Source organism: Glandiceps talaboti, chromosome 8 (genome assembly GCF_964340395.1).
Source record: "Glandiceps talaboti chromosome 8, keGlaTala1.1, whole genome shotgun sequence".
Classification (NCBI taxonomy): domain Eukaryota; kingdom Metazoa; phylum Hemichordata; class Enteropneusta; family Spengelidae; genus Glandiceps; species Glandiceps talaboti.
In genome coordinates this window covers 1951401-1968799 of record NC_135556.1, presented here as the reverse complement: position 1 = coordinate 1968799, position 17399 = coordinate 1951401, and the positions used below count along the sequence as shown (strand labels likewise).

The 17399-nt window shown below is 34.6% G+C and overlaps 1 protein-coding gene across 1 annotated transcript in view; it reads left to right on the top strand.

The window, feature by feature from the left end:
• LOC144438468 (F-box/WD repeat-containing protein 7-like) overlaps window positions 1-17399 on the top strand; it is a 116900-nt gene that overhangs the window by 85728 nt on the left and 13773 nt on the right. The window contains exon 7 of the mRNA XM_078127498.1: window positions 11699-11965. Within this exon, the coding sequence (XP_077983624.1) occupies window positions 11699-11965 (267 nt within the window). The remainder of the gene's footprint in view (window positions 1-11698; window positions 11966-17399) is intronic.

Genomic DNA, 17399 nt, shown 5'->3' with positions numbered 1-17399 from the left:
CATGGATCAGCATGTGGTTAAACATTTTTAAAAACTGTACAGTTGTGCTACAACACCATTGGCCCTATTTTATTACTAGCCAAATCAATTCTGTGATAAAGCAATTACTAATGAGGTAACTGTACATAATGCTAATATCATATTAGACAATAACAATTCTTAGATTGGGTTGGTATACTGACAGTTTATTGACAATAGAAAGGTTTGCAATGGATATTTATGTGGTCATATGGATGAGACATGGGTGTTTATTTAAGCATTTTAATTAATAAAGCAATTTTATGATGCGTCCTTAGCTACTTGAAATATCAACGTCAAACAACACATGCTAAGTCTGTGTTTGTAACTCAATAAATTGTAAAGGACTGATAAATGTGTAAAATGTTTGTTATTGTACATACAATAACAAACATTATACGCATATTTTAGCTTTTTGCAATGTATTAAGTTACAAACACAGACTGGGTCTAATTTGTTTCATGTTGATTTCTCAAGTAGGAAACCATGATAAAATTGTTTTATAAATTAAAAATCCAAAATAAATACCCAATCCTCATTCATATGACCACTTTAAGATTCCTTGTATTTCCACTGACCTTTTTGAGCAGAAAGTTGAAAAAGAGGTTGAAAACAGCAGAGGTCTGTTGGGGTGTAGAACAGAGTAGATAGAAGTCTGTTAGGGTGTAGAACAGAGTAAATAGAAGTCTGTTAGGGTATAGAACAGAGTAAATAGAAGTCTGTTAGGGTATAGAACAGAGTAAATAGAAGTCTGTTAGGGTATAGAACAGAGTAAATAGAAGTCTGTTAGGGTATAGAACAGAGTAAATAGAAGTCTGTTAGGGTATAGAACAGAGTAAATAGAAGTCTGTTAGGGTATAGAACAGAGTAAATAGAAGTCTGTAAAGGTATAGAACAGAGTAGATAGAAGTCTGTTAGGGTATAGAACAGAGTAAATAGAAGTCTGTTAGGGTGTAGAACAGAGTAAATAGAAGTCTGTTAGGGTGTAGAACAGAGTAAATAGAAGTCTGTAAAGGTATAGAACAGAGTAAATAGAAGTCTGTAAAGGTATAGAACAGAGTAAATAGAAGTCTGTTAGGGTATAGAACAGAGTAAATAGAAGTCTGTTAGGGTATAGAACAGAGTAAATAGAAGTCTGTTAGGGTATAGAACAGAGTAAATAGAAGTCTGTTAGGGTATAGAACAGAGTAAATAGAAGTCTGTTAGGGTATAGAACAGAGTAAATAGAAGTCTGTTAGGGTATAGAACAGAGTAAATAGAAGTCTGTAAAGGTATAGAACAGAGTAGATAGAAGTCTGTTAGGGTATAGAACAGAGTAAATAGAAGTCTGTTAGGGTATAGAACAGAGTAAATAGAAGTCTGTTAGGGTATAGAACAGAGTAAATAGAAGTCTGTAAAGGTATAGAACAGAGTAGATAGAAGTCTGTTAGGGTATAGAACAGAGTAAATAGAAGTCTGTTAGGGTATAGAACAGAGTAAATAGAAGTCTGTTAGGGTATAGAACAGAGTAAATAGAAGTCTGTTAGGGTATAGAACAGAGTAAATAGAAGTCTGTAAAGGTATAGAACAGAGTAAATAGAAGTCTGTAAAGGTATAGAACAGAGTAAATAGAAGTCTGTTAGGGTATAGAACAGAGTAAATAGAAGTCTGTTAGGGTATAGAACAGAGTAAATAGAAGTCTGTAAAGGTATAGAACAGAGTAGATAGAAGTCTGTTAGGGTATAGAACAGAGTAAATAGAAGTCTGTTAGGGTATAGAACAGAGTAAATAGAAGTCTGTTAGGGTATAGAACAGAGTAAATAGAAGTCTGTAAAGGTATAGAACAGAGTAGATAGAAGTCTGTTAGGGTATAGAACAGAGTAAATAGAAGTCTGTTAGGGTATAGAACAGAGTAAATAGAAGTCTGTTAGGGTATAGAACAGAGTAAATAGAAGTCTGTTAGGGTGTAGAACAGAGTAAATAGAAGTCTGTTAGGGTATAGAACAGAGTAAATAGAAGTCTGTTAGGGTATAGAACAGAGTAAATAGAAGTCTGTTAGGGTGTAGAACAGAGTAAATAGAAGTCTGTTAGGGTATAGAACAGAGTAAATAGAAGTCTGTTAGGGTATAGAACAGAGTAAATAGACGTCTGTTAGGGTGTAGAACAGAGTAAATAGAAGTCTGTAAAGGTATAGAACAGAGTAAATAGAAGTCTGTTAGGGTGTAGAACAGAGTAAATAGAAGTCTGTAAAGGTATAGAACAGAGTAAATAGAAGTCTGTTAGGGTATAGAACAGAGTAAATAGAAGTCTGTTAGGGTATAGAACAGAGTAAATAGAAGTCTGTTAGGGTGTAGAACAGAGTAAATAGAAGTCTGTAAAGGTATAGAACAGAGTAAATAGAAGTCTGTTAGGGTATAGAACAGAGTAAATAGACGTCTGTTAGGGTGTAGAACAGAGTAAATAGAAGTCTGTTAGGGTATAGAACAGAGTAAATAGAAGTCTGTTAGGGTATAGAACAGAGTAAATAGAAGTCTGTTAGGGTGTAGAACAGAGTAGATAGAAGTCTGTAAAGGTATAGAACAGAGTAAAAAAAAAGTCTGTTAGGGTATAGAACTGAGTAAATAGAAGTCTGTTAGGGTGTAGAACAGAGTAGATAGAAGTCTGTAAAGGTATAGAACAGAGTAAAAAAAAGTCTGTTAGGGTATAGAACTGAGTAAATAGAAGTCTGTTAGGGTATAGAACAGAGTAAATAGACGTCTGTTAGGGTGGACAACAGAGTAAATAGAAGTCTGTTAAGGTATAGAACAGAGTAAATAGAAGTCTGTAAAGGTGGACAACAGAGTAAATAGAAGTCTGTTAAGGTATAGAACAGAGTAAATAGAAGTCTGTAAAGGTATAGAACAGAGTAAATAGACGTCTGTTAGGGTGTAGAACAGAGTAAATAGAAGTCTGTTAGGGTATAGAACAGAGTAAATAGAAGTCTGTAAAGGTATAGAACAGAGTAAATAGAAGTCTGTTAGGGTATAGAACAGAGTAAATAGAAGTCTGTTAGGGTGTAGAACAGAGTAAATAGAAGTCTGTAAAGGTATAGAACAGAGTAAATAGAAGTCTGTAAAGGTATAGAACAGAGTAAATAGAAGTCTGTAAAGGTATAGAACAGAGTAAATAGAAGCCTGTTAGGGTATAGAACAGAGTAAATAGAAGTCTGTTAGGGTGTAGAACAGAGTAAATAGAAGTCTGTTAGGGTATAGAACAGAGTAAATAGAAGTCTGTAAAGGTATAGAACAGAGTAAATAGAAGTCTGTAAAGGTATAGAACAGAGTAAATAGAAGTCTGTTAGGGTATAGAACAGAGTAAATAGAAGTCTGTTAAGGTGGACAACAGAGTAAATAGAAGTCTGTTAAGGTATAGAACAGAGTAAATAGAAGTCTGTAAAGGTATAGAACAGAGTAAATAGACGTCTGTTAGGGTGTAGAACAGAGTAAATAGAAGTCTGTTAGGGTATAGAACAGAGTAAATAGAAGTCTGTAAAGGTATAGAACAGAGTAAATAGAAGTCTGTTAGGGTATAGAACAGAGTAAATAGAAGTCTGTAAAGGTATAGAACAGAGTAAATAGAAGTCTGTAAAGGTATAGAACAGAGTAAATAGAAGTCTGTTAGGGTATAGAACAGAGTAAATAGAAGTCTGTAAAGGTATAGAACAGAGTAAATAGAAGTCTGTTAGGGTGTAGAACAGAGTAAATAGAAGTCTGTAAAGGTATAGAACAGAGAAAATAGAAGTCTGTTAGGGTATAGAACAGAGTAAATAGAAGTCTGTTAGGGTATAGAACAGAGTAAATAGACGTCTGTTAGGGTATAGAACAGAGTAAATAGAAGTCTGTTAGGGTATAGAACAGAGTAAATAGAAGTCTGTTAGGGTATAGAACAGAGTAAATAGAAGTCTGTAAAGGTATAGAACAGAGTAAATAGAAGTCTGTTAGGGTATAGAACAGAGTAAATAGACGTCTGTTAAGGTATAGAACAGAGTAAATAGAAGTCTGTTAGGGTGTAGAACAGAGTAAATAGACGTCTGTTAGGGTATAGAACAGAGTAAATAGAAGTCTGTTAGGGTGTAGAACAGAGTAAATAGAAGTCTGTTAGGGTATAGAACAGAGTAAATAGAAGTCTGTAAAGGTATAGAACAGAGTAAATAGAAGTCTGTTAGGGTATAGAACAGAGTAAATAGACGTCTGTTAAGGTATAGAACAGAGTAAATAGAAGTCTGTTAGGGTGTAGAACAGAGTAAATAGAAGTCTGTAAAGGTATAGAACAGAGTAAATAGAAGTCTGTTAGGGTATAGAACAGAGTAAATAGAAGTCTGTTAGGGTATAGAACAGAGTAAATAGAAGTCTGTTAGGGTATAGAACAGAGTAAATAGACGTCTGTTAGGGTATAGAACAGAGTAAATAGAAGTCTGTTAGGGTATAGAACAGAGTAAATAGAAGTCTGTTAGGGTGTAGAACAGAGTAAATAGAAGTCTGTAAAGGTATAGAACAGAGTAAATAGAAGTCTGTTAGGGTGTAGAACAGAGTAAATAGAAGTCTGTTAGGGTATAGAACAGAGTAAATAGAAGTCTGTTAGGGTGTAGAACAGAGTAAATAGAAGTCTGTAAAGGTATAGAACAGAGTAAATAGAAGTCTGTTAGGGTGTAGAACAGAGTAAATAGAAGTCTGTAAAGGTATAGAACAGAGTAAATAGAAGTCTGTTAGGGTGTAGAACAGAGTAAATAGAAGTCTGTTAGGGTATAGAACAGAGTAAATAGAAGTCTGTTAGGGTATAGAACAGAGTAAATAGAAGTCTGTAAAGGTATAGAACAGAGTAAATAGAAGTCTGTTAGGGTGTAGAACAGAGTAAATAGAAGTCTGTTAGGGTATAGAACAGAGTAAATAGAAGTCTGTAAAGGTATAGAACAGAGTAAATAGAAGTCTGTTAGGGTGTAGAACAGAGTAAATAGAAGTCTGTTAGGGTATAGAACAGAGTAAATAGAAGTCTGTAAAGGTATAGAACAGAGTAAATAGAAGTCTGTAAAGGTATAGAACAGAGTAAATAGAAGTCTGTTAGGGTGTAGAACAGAGTAAATAGAAGTCTGTAAAGGTATAGAACAGAGTAAATAGAAGTCTGTTAGGGTATAGAACAGAGTAAATAGAAGTCTGTTAGGGTATAGAACAGAGTAAATAGAAGTCTGTAAAGGTATAGAACAGAGTAAATAGAAGTCTGTAAAGGTATAGAACAGAGTAAATAGAAGTCTGTTAGGGTATAGAACAGAGTAAATAGAAGTCTGTTAGGGTATAGAACAGAGTAAATAGAAGTCTGTTAGGGTGTAGAACAGAGTAAATAGAAGTCTGTTAGGGTATAGAACAGAGTAAATAGAAGTCTGTTAGGGTATAGAACAGAGTAAATAGAAGTCTGTTAGGGTATAGAACAGAGTAAATAGAAGTCTGTTAGGGTATAGAACAGAGTAAATAGAAGTCTGTTAGGGTGTAGAACAGAGTAAATAGAAGTCTGTTAGGGTATAGAACAGAGTAAATAGAAGTCTGTTAGGGTGTAGAACAGAGTAAATAGAAGTCTGTAAAGGTATAGAACAGAGTAAATAGAAGTCTGTTAGGGTATAGAACAGAGTAAATAGACGTCTGTTAGGGTATAGAACAGAGTAAATAGAAGTCTGTTAGGGTGTAGAACAGAGTAAATAGAAGTCTGTTAGGGTATAGAACAGAGTAAATAGAAGTCTGTAAAGGTATAGAACAGAGTAGATAGAAGTCTGTAAAGGTATAGAACAGAGTAAATAGAAGTCTGTTAGGGTATAGAACAGAGTAAATAGAAGTCTGTTAGGGTGTAGAACAGAGTAAATAGAAGTCTGTTAGGGTATAGAACAGAGTAAATAGAAGTCTGTTAGGGTATAGAACAGAGTAAATAGAAGTCTGTTAGGGTATAGAACAGAGTAGATAGAAGTCTGTTAAGGTGGACAACAGAGTAAATAGAAGTCTGTTAGGGTGTAGAACAGAGTAAATAGAAGTCTGTTAGGGTGTAGAACAGAGTAAATAGAAGTCTGTAAAGGTATAGAACAGAGTAAATAGAAGTCTGTTAGGGTGTAGAACAGAGTAAATAGAAGTCTGTAAAGGTATAGAACAGAGTAAATAGAAGTCTGTTAGGGTGTAGAACAGAGTAAATAGAAGTCTGTTAGGGTGTAGAACAGAGTAAATAGAAGTCTGTAAAGGTATAGAACAGAGTAAATAGAAGTCTGTAAAGGTATAGAACAGAGTAAATAGAAGTCTGTTATGGTATAGAACAGAGTAAATAGAAGTCTGTTAGGGTATAGAACAGAGTAAATAGAAGTCTGTTAGGGTATAGAACAGAGTAAATAGAAGTCTGTAAAGGTATAGAACAGAGTAAATAGAAGTCTGTTAGGGTATAGAACAGAGTAAATAGAAGTCTGTTAGGGTATAGAACAGAGTAAATAGAAGTCTGTTAGGGTATAGAACAGAGTAAATAGAAGTCTGTAAAGGTATAGAACTGAGTAAATAGAAGTCTGTAAAGGTATAGAACAGAGTAAATAGAAGTCTGTTAGGGTGTAGAACAGAGTAAATAGAAGTCTGTAAAGGTATAGAACAGAGTAAATAGAAGTCTGTTAGGGTGTAGAACAGAGTAAATAGAAGTCTGTTAGGGTGTAGAACAGAGTAAATAGAAGTCTGTAAAGGTATAGAACAGAGTAAATAGAAGTCTGTAAAGGTATAGAACAGAGTAAATAGAAGTCTGTTAGGGTATAGAACAGAGTAAATAGAAGTCTGTAAAGGTATAGAACAGAGTAAATAGAAGTCTGTTAGGGTATAGAACAGAGTAAATAGAAGTCTGTTAGGGTATAGAACAGAGTAAATAGAAGTCTGTAAAGGTATAGAACAGAGTAAATAGAAGTCTGTTAGGGTATAGAACAGAGTAAATAGAAGTCTGTTAGGGTATAGAACAGAGTAAATAGAAGTCTGTTAGGGTATAGAACAGAGTAAATAGAAGTCTGTTAGGGTATAGAACAGAGTAAATAGAAGTCTGTAAAGGTATAGAACAGAGTAAATAGAAGTCTGTTAGGGTGTAGAACAGAGTAAATAGAAGTCTGTTAGGGTATAGAACAGAGTAAATAGAAGTCTGTTAGGGTATAGAACAGAGTAAATAGAAGTCTGTAAAGGTATAGAACAGAGTAAATAGAAGTCTGTTAGGGTGTAGAACAGAGTAAATAGAAGTCTGTTAGGGTGTAGAACAGAGTAAATAGAAGTCTGTAAAGGTATAGAACAGAGTAAATAGAAGTCTGTTAAGGTGGACAACAGAGTAAATAGAAGTCTGTTAGGGTGTAGAACAGAGTAAATAGAAGTCTGTAAAGGTATAGAACAGAGTAAATAGAAGTCTGTAAAGGTATAGAACAGAGTAAATAGAAGTCTGTTAGGGTATAGAACAGAGTAAATAGAAGTCTGTTAGGGTATAGAACAGAGTAGATAGAAGTCTGTTAGGGTGTAGAACAGAGTAAATAGAAGTCTGTAAAGGTATAGAACAGAGTAAATAGAAGTCTGTAAAGGTATAGAACAGAGTAAATAGAAGTCTGTTAGGGTATAGAACAGAGTAAATAGAAGTCTGTAAAGGTATAGAACAGAGTAGATAGAAATCTGTAAAGGTATAGAACAGAGTAAATAGAAGTCTGTTAGGGTATAGAACAGAGTAAATAGAAGTCTGTTAGGGTATAGAACAGAGTAAATAGAAGTCTGTAAAGGTATAGAACAGAGTAGATAGAAGTCTGTAAAGGTATAGAACAGAGTAAATAGAAGTCTGTTAGGGTATAGAACAGAGTAAATAGAAGTCTGTAAAGGTATAGAACAGAGTAAATAGAAGTCTGTTAGGGTGTAGAACAGAGTAAATAGAAGTCTGTAAAGGTATAGAACAGAGTAAATAGAAGTCTGTTAGGGTGTAGAACAGAGTAAATAGAAGTCTGTTAGGGTGTAGAACAGAGTAAATAGAAGTCTGTAAAGGTATAGAACAGAGTAAATAGAAGTCTGTAAAGGTATAGAACAGAGTAAATAGAAGTCTGTTAGGGTATAGAACAGAGTAAATAGAAGTCTGTTAGGGTATAGAACAGAGTAAATAGAAGTCTGTTAGGGTATAGAACAGAGTAAATAGAAGTCTGTTAGGGTATAGAACAGAGTAAATAGAAGTCTGTTAGGGTATAGAACAGAGTAAATAGAAGTCTGTTAGGGTATAGAACAGAGTAAATAGAAGTCTGTAAAGGCATAGAACAGAGTAAATAGAAGTCTGTAAAGGTATAGAACAGAGTAAATAGAAGTCTGTTATGGTATAGAACAGAGTAAATAGAAGTCTGTTAGGGTGTAGAACAGAGTAAATAGACGTCTGTTAGGGTGTAGAACAGAGTAAATAGAAGTCTGTTAGGGTATAGAACAGAGTAAATAGAAGTCTGTAAAGGTATAGAACAGAGTAAATAGAAGTCTGTAAAGGTATAGAACAGAGTAAATAGAAGTCTGTAAAGGTATAGAACAGAGTAAATAGAAGTCTGTAAAGGTATAGAACAGAGTAAATAGAAGTCTGTTAGGGTATAGAACAGAGTAAATAGAAGTCTGTAAAGGTATAGAACAGAGTAAATAGAAGTCTGTAAAGGTATAGAACAGAGTAAATAGAAGTCTGTTAGGGTATAGAACAGAGTAAATAGAAGTCTGTTAGGGTATAGAACAGAGTAAATAGAAGTCTGTTAGGGTGTAGAACAGAGTAAATAGACGTCTGTTAGGGTATAGAACAGAGTAAATAGAAGTCTGTTAGGGTGTAGAACAGAGTAAATAGAAGTCTGTAAAGGTATAGAACAGAGTAAATAGAAGTCTGTTAGGGTATAGAACAGAGTAAATAGAAGTCTGTAAAGGTATAGAACAGAGTAAATAGAAGTCTGTAAAGGTATAGAACAGAGTAAATAGAAGTCTGTTAAGGTGGACAACAGAGTAAATGGAAGTTTGTTAGGGTGTACAGCAGCAGCAAGAAGGGAAATTCTTGTAAGGAGTTTGTTAAATTTTGTACAAATAGTATTAGTATCCATTCACTATACCAAAAGCTGCACTAGTATACTACTAGACTTGTAAATTTGATGACGATTATATAAACCAAAGTAATATAGACATGATATCTCAAGTATATTTAACAGTGTTTCCTTGCTTTCCATCAAACTGTAAATATAAACAGTAATACCAGCCACATAATAGCTGGGTTTCATATTAAGCTGTCAGGGTAATCAGTAATACAGTCACATTACAGTGCAGCTCACATAAAACATCACCTGAGTGCTTGCATCACAAAAGGATCATTCTTGGACAATTGGGGTGCTAACTATGCATTGATGTGCTGTTGTTGTTGCATCATCAAAGCATCTGCATGGTACAGTGCTTGCATCTCTGATACAGAATAAACCACTTTATGCACACATGCTTTGCGACTTAGTAATAATCATGTACTCTGCTATCTAGATGCAATGTTTATAATGAGATGCTGATGCATTGTTAACTAGACGCACCATTAATGAGGTGCTCTGTGGACACCTCAAAGGTGCAAATTGAATGCTGTTTACATACACTAATCCCCAAGAGCATTGTTCATGAACTTTTCCAGCATGATGCCATAAAGATGCAAGCATAGTTCATGCACACTATCCCATTATGCTTGATCTGTACTGTAGGTTTGTCAGACAGACTGTGAAAACATTGCTGTCTCTCCCATGGATGTTGTAAATAACCATTATGATGAAAGAGATCTACTGAGACATGAAAATGAAAACAGATGTGAGGGTTGACATGAAACATTTCATTGCAGAGTTTTGGGTGTGAATCATCAACATTTAGAATGTACCAGACCAGAGGACATTGTTAGTGTCACAGTGATAAAATCAATCGTAATGTTTACATCACTGATAGTGAAAGTCTTGTATTTTGCGCAGTGTTAGTAGGAAACTATGTTATTTGAGATGAGTACACTGTGATAAATTAGCTGCAGTTCAGCAACCTTAGCTTTCAAGCAATGTGCAGTAAAAGAGAGATATACACACATTTCATATGACTGTGTAGTTATTCCTAGAATACGGTGAATTTCATTATTATTGACATTCTACAGTCGGACTGATTGCCATGATATTTGGTGGGTGTATTATCTTGGCTGTCTAGTTGGGTAACTGATTGCCATGATATTTGGTGGGTGTATTATCTTGGGTGTCTAGTTGGGTAATTGTTCAAATCAAAATGATCTTTTGAAAGGTGTGTGATTTGGGTCAAAAAATGTGATTTTTGGCCAAAAGACTTAAACTCAAAAACTAATTGGCAGATCAGTCTGAAAATTGGTGGGAGAATTCTTAGGGGTGTTTATATTAAAAATTGTTCATGACATGATGATTCCATCAGTGATATGCAAATTAGGGCAAAAAATGTGTCTTTTTAGTAAAAAACTACTAAGCAGATTGGGCTAAAATTTAATGAGGATATATCTGGAGGTGTATAGATAAAGAAATATTAAGCATATTATGATTTCATCAGTGATATGCAAATTAAGTGTATAAATGAGAATTTTGGTCAAAAGTTTATATCTCAAAAAGACTGAAACTTAGTGAGTTGTGTTTCTAAAAGTGTTATTCTGCAGATTTTCTTCAAAACATTTTGGCACAATTGGCCCTAGCAACCATGACCTAACCCTTAGCAACAACCAAATGGCAGTATATTTTGGTTTTTTATAACATCATCTGGTAGGCATGTGAGTAAACATTCTAGAAATGTATGCAAAAATATCCCTAGCAACCATGACTATGCCCATAGCAACAGCCAAATGGTGGTGTATTTCTCAAAGATAACAGGGATTCTTAGACAAGTGAACAAACATTCAAAAAGTGTATTCAAATATGCCTAGCAACAAGGCCATGCCCATGGCAACAACAAAATGATCACATATATTGCAAAGATAAGAACAGGGATTAATAGACAAGTGAATAAACATTGAAAAAATGTATGTAAATGTACCTAGCAACAAGACCACGCCCAAAGTAACAGCCAAATGATTGTGTATATTGCAAAGATAGCAACAGGGATTAATAGACATTTGAATAAACATTCAACAAATGTATGCAAATACACCTAGCAACAATACTACACCCATAGCAACTGCCAAATGATCATGTATATTGCAAAGATAACATCAGGGATTCATAGACAAGGGAACGAACATTCAAAAAATGTATGAAAATGTGTCTAGCAATATGACTACGCGCATAAAAACAGCCAAATGATCACATATATTGCAAAGATAACAAGAGGGTTGGATGGGCTAATGATAGTCATTCAGCAAATGAACACCTATATCTAGCGTGGATCAGCATGTGGTTAAACATTTTTAAAAACTGTACAGTTGTGCTACAACGCTATTGTAGTCTTATATATTTCAGATATATTTAAGTATTTAGTTGAAGTGTGCTTGATTTATGATTGCTAAGTAATAACATAACAGGATAATGGATATATTAAGTATTTTGTATTCATAGTAAGTATTTTGTATTCATATTAAGGATTTTGAATTCATATTAAGTATTTTGTATTCATATTACATGTTTTGATGTATTATTATCTGACTATTTCTTATTCCTGGCGTCTTTCAGCTTGCCCTCTATGTCCTATCCTTCCTTGAACCAAGAGATTTACTGAGAGCTGCGCAGACCTGTCAGTACTGGAGAATTCTATGTGAAGACAATCTTCTATGGCGGGAGAAGTGTAGAGAAACTGGTATAGAAGAAGTGAATGGTAAACAAACCAGACGGCGTTCTAACTCAGGGGTGCCTAGAAGTCCATGGAAGAGTGCTTTTATGAGACAACACCAAATAGAGTATAATTGGAGATTTGGTGAGATTAAGAGTCCTAAAGTCAAGGTGAGTGTCGTCATTATTTTGGGCATTTTTGTCCAAAAACAGTGTTTTCGGTTAAATTTGTTAAGAAATTGAAATTCGAATTGCAATATTTTTGATCGTGAAATACTATGTTTGGATATTGCCACCGTACTCTGTTCGTCATATTGGCAACAAAACATAGCCATATTGTAACAGTAGGCCTGTTAACATGATTATTGTAACATTGTAACGAGTATCAAGGCATCACTGTACTAGAAATTGTTACACTGTTTGAAAGTGCAACATCTATCTATCTATCTATCTATCTATCTATCTATCTATCTATCTAATAAATTTATACAGTGCCAAATATCCAAAGAAAACAATGTTCAGTGGCGCTTAGAGTTAGAAAGAAGATGAAAAAGCTCTCTGAAATATGTGAATTTTCAAGCGTCTTTTGAAAATGTTTACATTAGGAGAGGTTTTAATGTCCAGGGGTAGAGAGTTCCAAAGTTCAGGAGCTGCTGTAAAGTAAGATTTCTTCATGACATGATGATTCCATCAGTAATATGCAAATTAGGGGTAAAAATGTGTCTTTTTGGTTAAAAATCTATAATTCCAAAACTACTGAACAGATTAGGTTGAAATTTAATGGGAATGCATCTAGGGATGTATGGACTAAGTAATATTCATACAATGATTCCATGAGTGATATGCAAATTAGGTGTAAAAATGTTCATTTTTGGTCAAAAACTTATATCTCAAAAAGTACTAAGTGAATGAGTCTGAAACTTGGTGAGCTGTTTCTGAAAGTGTTATTCTGCAAATTTTCTTCAAAACATTTTGACAAAATTTGCCCTAGCAACCACGACCACACCCTTCGCAACAACCAAATGCAGTATATTTTGGTCAAATGACAACATCATGAGGCAAATGAGTAAACATTCAAAAAATGTATGGAAATACCCTAGCAACCATGACCACGCCCATAGCAACAGCCAAACGGTCATGTATTTCACAAAGATAAGAACAGGGATTAATAGACTATCGAATAAACATTCAAAAAATGTATGTAAATTTGCCTAGCAACAAGACCACGCCCATAGCCCAACTGGATAGTGATTTAGCAAATGAACACCTATTGTTAGCATGGACTAGCATATGGATAAACATTTTAAAAACTGTACAGTTGTGCTACAATGCCATTGGCGGTATTTTTTTAAAAAGTGTATAGAGGACCACAGTTTCATCATATGAAACCACAACCACTTTATTAGCTCCGTTGTCAGTGAAAGCTGAAAGCGTAGCTTTAGGTATAGATGGGTATAGGTATATATAGAGGTATAAGTGATCATTGGTGTCCATCAACTTTTTTTATTTTCATCATCTACTCCGAAAGTGACAGTCAGAATTCTTCGATATTTGGTGTGTATGTTCCCTGGGGGAGGCTATTCAGATTTGTTCATGCCAAGTTGATCTGTGCCATTTTCAATTTTTTACAATTTTTTTTTTCAAAAATGATATTTTCATCATCTCCTCAAATACTACTTGTCAGATTGCTTTGATGAGTATCTGGTGTGTTGATGCGCAGAGGGTAGCTTACTCAGATTTGTTAATTTCAAGTCAGCACATCTTTTCTATTTTTGATGATTTTTTTATTTTGTAATTAAAAAAAAAAATTAATATGTTAATGAGCATTGTGACCGATGCCATATTGGAAATCAGTCAACGAGACTTTAAGTAAACTGCCACTTTTCAAAAGACACTATTGACATCAAACAAGCAATGTAATATGTGCTATAGTCATAATTCTATGCATTGTGCACCCAAATGACAAGTGTTTGTTTGAGGGTTGTAAACTTCAAATCAAAATTCTGCACTCCTTGTACATAATGGTTCATTGCAGTATATGCTTTCGCGAATTTGATCAAATCATTCCTTGCCTGAAAGTGTATGGTCGATCGCTGGAGGGGACGATTTTTGACAGAGTGAGTCGTCAATAAAAATGATAATACTCATTCTAAAATTACCACATTTTGAAAGGGAGAGTACTTTGTGGTTCATTTATGGAGTTTTGATTTTGTATGATCAATATTGGTGGCAAAATCGCCACGTAAAAATTTGCTGATGTGGTAATGCACGACAACCTCGTTCACAACTAGCTATTTCTGGAAATCGAAATTCTGCTATTTTTAGTATTTTTGATTTTTTTCCTACAGCATTTCTATCGTATACCACAGTAATATTAATAAAATTCCATTTTTGGCCAAATTTTGGTGTTTTTTTTCAATTCTCTTAATTCATGAACTTATGTCGTCGGAAAAGCCACTACATGTGACAATCAGCTGAAATGAAAACAAACTGCGTTTGCACATCTGGATGTGCATAGACTGATTTTCCTGAAAATTCACAAATCTTGGGATTTTTGTCACATTTTAAAGCTATCTGTCTCAACATTTTTCAAAATCTATGAACGAAGAATTCTAGTATGTGTGGATTTGAATCGAATGATATACTGGGTGCTGATGCACGTAGTAAAATCCTTGACAGAGATAGGATTTGAACGTAGTCCTTGCAGTCATATAGAATCTTTGAAAATGTCATATCACCATGTATGACAACCATGGGACAGCAGGTTTGTAAATCTTCTGCAGGTATGTTCTACATGTGTATACAAAGCACTTATCCCCAAAAATCGTTGAATTACGTGATGTAATAAACTATGGCTTTCGAGAGAAAATGAATTCGCAACTGTGAATAAATGTTTGTGTAGTACTATCAGCACAACTGAACTGAGGCTCAGTAGTACTATAGGGATCGCTGGCGTGTGTGTGTGTGTGTGTGTGTGTGTGTGTGTGTAAACAACTTAAAGTCAAAACCGCTAAACCGATTGCACCTGCAAGGAGGTCCATAGACTATTAAATTAAAATATCAGATGATGTTATGTCTACTACAAGTTGAATGTTGTTGGCAATTATGGACAGTGTTTTTGGTAAATTTGTTAGAAAATTGAAATTTGAATTGCCTCAAAATTATTTTAGATCTCTAGTTTATTTCATTCATTATTAAAAGTTTCCAGTGTTAAAGCTGTAAGACACTGGAATTATTTATAGCCAACCTCAAAAATCCTTTTCTTTTTTGTGTGTGCATTTCCCAGTCATTATTTTTCTGAGATTTTGTATAATTTTCATAACAGTAGATTTATGTTATAAAATGGTGACTATGGTATAAAAGTACAATAAATTACCAACTTCTGTGTAAAATGTGTTTTATAGTGAGACATCATATGAAACCACTAACCACTTTATTACATCACTAAAACAAAACTGCATAGTGAAGAGCTGCACAACTGAACCACTCCTACATGTTACCAAAATAAAAAAAATAAAAAGAACAGCGGAGCTATTCTGACTGATAGGTCGCTTGTTACTTCACTAAAAACAAAACTGCATAGTGGCAGAACTGAATAACAACCACTTCTACATATTACAAAAATGAAAAAAAACAAAAAAACAAAAACAAAAAAACAGCGGAGCTATTCTGATTGTTAGCACAACTGAACTGATAAGGTTCACCCAGAGGGGCTATAGTAATGGCACATTCCATCCATCCAGAGGGGCTATAGGAATGGCCCATTCCAACCGTCCAGAGGGGCTATAGGCATGGCCCATTCCAACCGTCCAGAGGGGCTATAGGAATGGCCCATTCCAACTGTCCAGAGGGGCTATAGGAATGGCCCATTCCAACCGTCCAGAGGGGCTATAGGAATGGCCCATTCCAACCGTCCAGAGGGGCTATAGGAATGGCCCATTCCATCCATCCAGAGAGGCTATAGGAATGGCCCATTCCAACTGCCCAGAGGGGCTATAGGAATGGCCCATTCCATCCATCCAGATGGGCTATAGGAATGGCCCATTCCAACTGCCCAGAGGGGCTATAGGAATGGCCCATTCCATCCATCCATGTGTGCTTACACACATGAGTATGAGTGCATATGTGTGTGCATATGTACATCCATCTGTCCATGGGCAGCCTTAGCTCTGATATTTATGGCTCAATTTCACGTAAACTTGTCACAAATATCAAAACCTTTAGTGTGCATATGCACGTCACTTAATTTCTTGACCTTGACAAAATGGTGGCCATATTTGTCCTAATTACACACTTTACTTCTTACCTCTAACAAATACAGACACAAAATCAATGAGGAGCTTTCTCATGAGACCTTTATATCAAAGAAAGCTCCCTGCCTGGATGCAGCTTTGACCTTGACCTTGACCTTCATCTTCAAGGTTAATTAGCAAATTGTTCAATAACTTGTGAAATTTTATACATATAGACATCATTCAAATGTCTACCTGCACATTGTTAGGGGTAAGCTGACTATTTTAACAAAATTCAGACTGTAAACCTTCATCTTCAAGATCAAAGTTTTTGCAATAACTCTGGGAGTTTTATTGATAGTGTCACCATTCAAATTGTCTAGTACATATGACAAAGGCAATCAGTGATATGTATTTTATGACAAAGGCAATCGGTGATATGTATATTATGACAAAGGCAAATGGTGCTATGTATATTATGACAAAGGCAAATGGTGCTATGTATATTATGACAAAGGCAAACAGTGATGTGTATTTTATGACAAAGGCAAACAGTGATATGTATATTATGACAAAGGCAAATGCCAAATGGTGATATGTATATTATGACAAAGGCAAATGGTGCTATGTATATTATGACAAAGGCAAACAGTGATATGTATATTATGACAAAGGCAAATGGTGCTATGTATATTATGACAAAGGCAAATGGTGCTATGTATATTATGACAAAGGCAAATGTTGCTATGTATATTATGACAAAGGCAAATGGTGCTATGTATATTATGACAAAGGCAAATGGTGCTATGTATATTATGACAAAGGCAAATGGTGCTATGTATATTATGACAAAGGCAAATGGTGCTATGTATATTATGACAAAGGCAAATGTTGCTATGTATATTATGACAAAGGCAAATGGTGCTATGTATATTATGACAAAGGCAAATGGTGCTATGTATATTATGACAAAGGTAAACAGTGATATGTATATTATGACAAAGGCAAATGGTGCTATGTATATTATGACAAAGGCAAATGTTGCTATGTATATTATGACAAAGGCAAATGGTGCTATGTATATTATGACAAAGGTAAACAGTGATATGTATATTATGACAAAGGCAAATGGTGCTATGTATATTATGACAAAGGCAAATGGTGATATGTATTTTATGACAAAGGCAAACAGTGATATGTATATTATGACAAAGGCAAATGGTGCTATGTATATTATGACAAAGGCAAACAGTGATATGTATATTATGACAAAGGCAAATGGTGCTATGTATATTATGACAAAGGCAAATGTTGCTATGTATATTATGACAAAGGCAAATGGTGATATGTATATTATGACAAAGGCAAACAGT